The 4,996-nt window shown below is 40.6% G+C and overlaps 1 protein-coding gene across 1 annotated transcript in view; it reads right to left on the minus strand.

Annotated features, from left to right (window-relative positions):
- NEO1 (neogenin 1) overlaps positions 1-4,996 on the minus strand; it is a 321,940-nt gene that overhangs the window by 59,545 nt on the left and 257,399 nt on the right. The window contains exon 18 of the mRNA XM_019503843.1: positions 1,063-1,201. Within this exon, the coding sequence (XP_019359388.1) occupies positions 1,063-1,201 (139 nt within the window). The remainder of the gene's footprint in view (positions 1-1,062; positions 1,202-4,996) is intronic.

Genomic DNA, 4,996 nt, shown 5'->3' on the forward strand with positions numbered 1-4,996 from the left:
TTTTCTTCCTTTCGTGTCTTGCCTGGATTGGGACAGAATCCGCCCTACAGCCACGTTCACACCGGTGGTGCACAAATAAGAGACGTTGTTTATCGTCAGTTCGGGATTGAGTGTCGTGTGTAACCAAGTGCAACTGCCTGTGCAGCCACATCTATATCAGTGGAGCGTGTGTAAAAAGGGACTAAATAAAAGAAAGTACTTTTGCAACCGTTACAAGTCCACCTCTCCCTCTCGCTAAACTAACGTCAGGGGATCAGAACCCTGGGGCTATAGCCACAGCCTGGCTCGCGCCCCGCACACCTACCAACACAGCACACAGCTCCTGAAGCGTTCAAAGCTGTGTAGGCAATTCATAAAGGAGAAGGTGAATTTAAAGCTGATTTTGATGTCTAAATGTCTATGGCGAGTTCTTGAAATAGTTTGTCTTATTTCTTTCTTGTTCTATAATTAATGAATTTGACAAAATTTTAATTATTAATAGCTACGCTATTTCTTAGTAGTTGCAATTAAGATATGATTTCTTTGCTGTTTCTAACATATGTCTCTTTCTCATCTGTGGTGTATTGTTTAAGCCATCTATTTTCTGTAATTTGATGAAAGTTCTCTGCTGCATGTGACCTCTCCTTTGTTGAATTTCAAAGAGGCTTTTTTTTTAAATCAGTTTTCTACTCTCCAAAACAGAAAATAAAACCCAAAACAGCAGCAAGTAAATCACCATCATAAGTATTTTAAATCTATACCCAGAATTAGCGCTAGGATAGGTCATACTTGATTCATTTTATCAGGATGGTCAGCTTTTCCAGAATGTCATAACAGAATACAAGAGGCATGGATTTCTTAGGGTGATATCTTTTATTGGACCAACTGGTTAACTCGAATCAAGTTAGACAAGCTTTCAAATGCAAGACATTCTCCCTCAGATGTGATCCTGAGGATGAATGCCTTGCATTCGAAAGCCTGTCTCACTTTAAGAGATATCACCCAAACAAATCCTCGCCACTTGCATAATTTCTGGACCATCACGGCTACAACAATCACCCTTACACTACTATAACACAATACCTAATTCAAAGGTGGTTCCATGTGCTGTCATACTCCAAGTGCTTGATCTTCGACCTTTAGTTACCATCACAGAGAATTCATACAAGGTGTTAGGTTTTAACCCAGTCACTAAATAGCTCAAAGTGGTCGTGTTTGCAGTCTGAAAGAAAAGAAAAGCATCAGGAACTTCTGAACTGGACAAGAGCTATCACAAGCTCTCAAACACGCTCTTGTCTAAGGCAAGTGTTTAAAAGCAGCATTATTACATTGCTCCAATAACATTTTGATAACCACAGCCATTAATTCGCTCATTTTCTTTGCCCTGTTGTGCAAATTCATGAATCAAGAATTAATGGAACATTTACACTACCCAAAACTAGAAATCCCTTTTGCAATCAGTAAGAGCTTTCAACAATAGTCAATTATATATTTAAAAACAACAGTACAAGGTCTAGGGCACACTTGTTATGCAGCAAGACTTCTAGCTGTTTACTGGTGGCATTTAATTTACAGCATTTCATTAAATGTTTCCCTAGTTTCAGAAAAGAATGATAATAAGGAGCCAAAAGTAAAAGTCTATTTTGCAACTTGAGTGTTCTTCCAGATTCCTGCGAGAAAGCTAAGCTGAAACCTATCTAGAGTTCAAAAACACTGGAAAGTTTAAGTGCTTAGAGATGCCAGGACAACGAAGGTTTACACCGATTTTTAAAAAGAAAGATTATCTGTTGGAAAGCAATCCTAAATTACATGCGGCCTCTAGCACAGGTAATCAGAAATACAATTCATATTTCAGTCATCTAAGCACTGTTCGCTGCCTGTAGGCCAAATTTTCTGGCATTTGCTGTGTCTTGAGGATGAACAGATGATAACTGGTGCATAAATAAAAAAATGTAGTACATCTGATCCCTTATTTGGACCTATCCCTTATCCTAACAGAGAGAAGTGGTCGGTAACTTCTAAAATGGATAAGGATATATGTAAGTTTTTATTAATTAAGACTTACATTCTTCACAAAATTATACTTATAGGTAGCTCTTCCTTTTTCTAAAAGAAAGATTATCTATAAATTCATTTCCCTGAAAACAATACAAGAATGCTGTCTATGTAAAAAAAGTAAAGTACTGTTAAGCCAAGAATATTCTAAGTTATGATGTAAAGCATATAATTAGCTGCTATTAAAGTACCCTAATAAACAACCAGGAAATCAGGTTTGCCAAATTAAACTAAAAGTCATACAAAGTAGTGTGTATGTATGTCCAGAAAAATGAAAAGATGTTGTTTTCATTTAACTAGTTAGGCTTCACAAAGGTTGGTATGAAGGTGAGGAAGAACAGAGACAGGGCAATATAATATAAAAACCCTGCTATCCTAGGTTTGTAAAATGAATATAAAGATCAACCTAGTTTTAAGAAATGTTGCTTTGTGGTAAGTGATAAGTTATTCCAGCCTAAAATTCAAGAGTTGTTTTATCTGCATAAATAGTGCTGCTAGAAAAAGTAACCTGCTTACAGTAATTATGCTAACAATACTTTAGCTGTCCCCAGTATTCACACTCTACTCAAACTGTCACAGCTAAGATGGGCCGGTCACCTTTCAAGAATGCCTGACACCCTCCTGCTGAAGAAAATCTTCTACGACTAACTGTCAAATGTAGTACGCTCTTGCGGTGCACCAAAGAAGCGGTACAAGGATGTCCCTAAAGGTAACCTGAAAACATTTTGGCATTGACCCAAAGTCATGGGAGCAAATCGCTCGTGACCGTCCATCCTGGAGGTCATCAATGCAGAACAGAGCACTGGCCTTTGAACAGCAACGCACAGCAGAGGCATTGAAGAAATGAGTGGCCAGGAAAGCCAAAGATCTCTTGCACCAGTCCTCATTGCTTTCCTGCCCCTGCTGCAGCAGATTGTTCAAGGCAAAGATCGGGTTTATAAGTCACCTGTTCAATATCTTTATCAGTGACCTGGATGAGGGCATGGAGAGCACTCTGGCCAAATTCATGCACGACACCAAATTATGGGGCAAGGTAAGTACACTGGAGGGCAGGGAGCAGATTCAGGAGGATTTGGACAGGTTGGGAATGTGGGCAGAACAGAATAGGATGCAGTTTAACAAAGGTAAGTGCAAAGTGCTGCATCTAGGGAGAAAGAATCATCAACACACCTGCAAGCTGGGTGGTGACTTCCTAAGCAGCACAGCAACAGAAAGGGATCTCGGAGTCATAGTCGACTCCAAAATAAACATGAGTTGTCAATGTGACAAAGTGGTAAGTAAAGCTAACAGCACTCTATCACACATTAGAAGAAGCATCATGAACAGGTCTAAGGAGGTGATATTTCCCCTTTATGCAGCATTGGTAAGGCTGCAGCTGGAGAACTGTGTTCAGTTCTGGGCACCGCACTTCAAGAGGGATGTGGAAAACCTTGAGAGGGTCCAGAGAAGGGCTACTCATATGGTTAAAGCCCTGCAGGTAAGATCCTGCGAGGAGAGATTGAAGGACCTGAATCTCTTCAGCCTCTGCAAAAGAAGGCTGAGAGGGGATCTTGTGGCTGTCTACAAATTTATTGGGGGGGTGAGAAACAAGCAGCAAGGAACGGGGGATACTCTGTTTACCAGGGCGCCCCTTGGGGTTACTAGGAACAATAGCCATAAACTGACAGAGAGCAGATTTAGATTAGACATTAGGAAAAATATCTTTACAGTGAGGGTTGCCAAAATGTAGAATGGGCTTCCAAGGCTGTCAGCGAATCAGAGTGCAAATAAAGTGTTATGGACAGACAGACAGACAAAGGCTTTTATAATATTAGAATACCTCACCTCCCACCATATACACCATTACCCAGCTAGGCTTGTCAGGATTTAATTTTTTGGTAAATGTTATTAAATATTGATTTCACCTCAGACTTAAAAAAAAATTTCCATCGTTAATAATCAAGATTTATAGAAAGAGAATGTAAGAAAAACAATGGCTGATGGGGAACTGTGTTAACTGTAGGTTGGACTGCAACACCCAGAAGCCCCAGGGGACTGGGAACAAAGGAAGAGGAAGTGACAAAGTGGACAAGGGAGTTATGGGTGAGCGGAGCGGGAACTTATGGCAGTTTTACCGCTCAGCTGGAGGCAGTCCTACAATAGTTGCGTTTGTCATTAATAAATTGCCTGCCCCCCACATCCCTAATTTTGTGCAATCCTGAAAAATCAAATAGATAAAAATTGAAATAAATGCTGAAAAATAAATATTGATATTATCCATCAAAATTATTTTTAAAAGAATTCTGCTGAGTCTAATTATAACTGTAAATTGTCATTATTGATGCGTTTCTAATTCTTTTTTTGAATCCTGATAAACTCTTTACCACAGTCTAAATAGAAGGCTACGTCCAAATCTTACCAACCAGAAACCAGAACAAGGAAATTCTGGGCTCATAATGTATCCAGCTGTGTCAGAATTGCTGGGCATAAGCAAGAAACTGCCCCAAGCTAGTCTCAAATACCAAATATACCTCAATCCAAGATGACCCTGAATTTAAGACAACCATCTAAAATTAGATTCTATACATGGAAAATTTATTAACTTATTATAACTTTCCATATACAAATCTAATTACTGGAGAATCATCTTAAATTAATTCCTCCTACTGCTGCAGTGGGAAAAGAAGTGGCAGGGAGGCAGGCAGGCTATGGGGGAGGCAGTTAGCGGGCAGACAGTGGGAAGAAGCAATGCAGGGGCACATGGCAGGGGGCAGTAAAAGGATAGACAGTAGGAAGGCAGGTGGTGTGGAGGCAAGGGTGGGGAAGGCAGCTTTCCCCCCGTCCCCCACGACTTAGCTCACTTTGTGCCTGGCTCCCTGCAGCCTTGGGCTGCCCCCCCCACTTCTCTGTCTCTTTCTTCCCCCCTCCACCCCCTCCCCACCATCTTCCCTGTACTTCTTCTGCCCCCCTACAGCTTTGGGCT

The sequence above is a fragment of the Gavialis gangeticus genome, unplaced genomic scaffold, assembly GCF_001723915.1.
Source record: "Gavialis gangeticus isolate Ggan-Ray unplaced genomic scaffold, GavGan_comp1, whole genome shotgun sequence".
Classification (NCBI taxonomy): domain Eukaryota; kingdom Metazoa; phylum Chordata; order Crocodylia; family Gavialidae; genus Gavialis; species Gavialis gangeticus.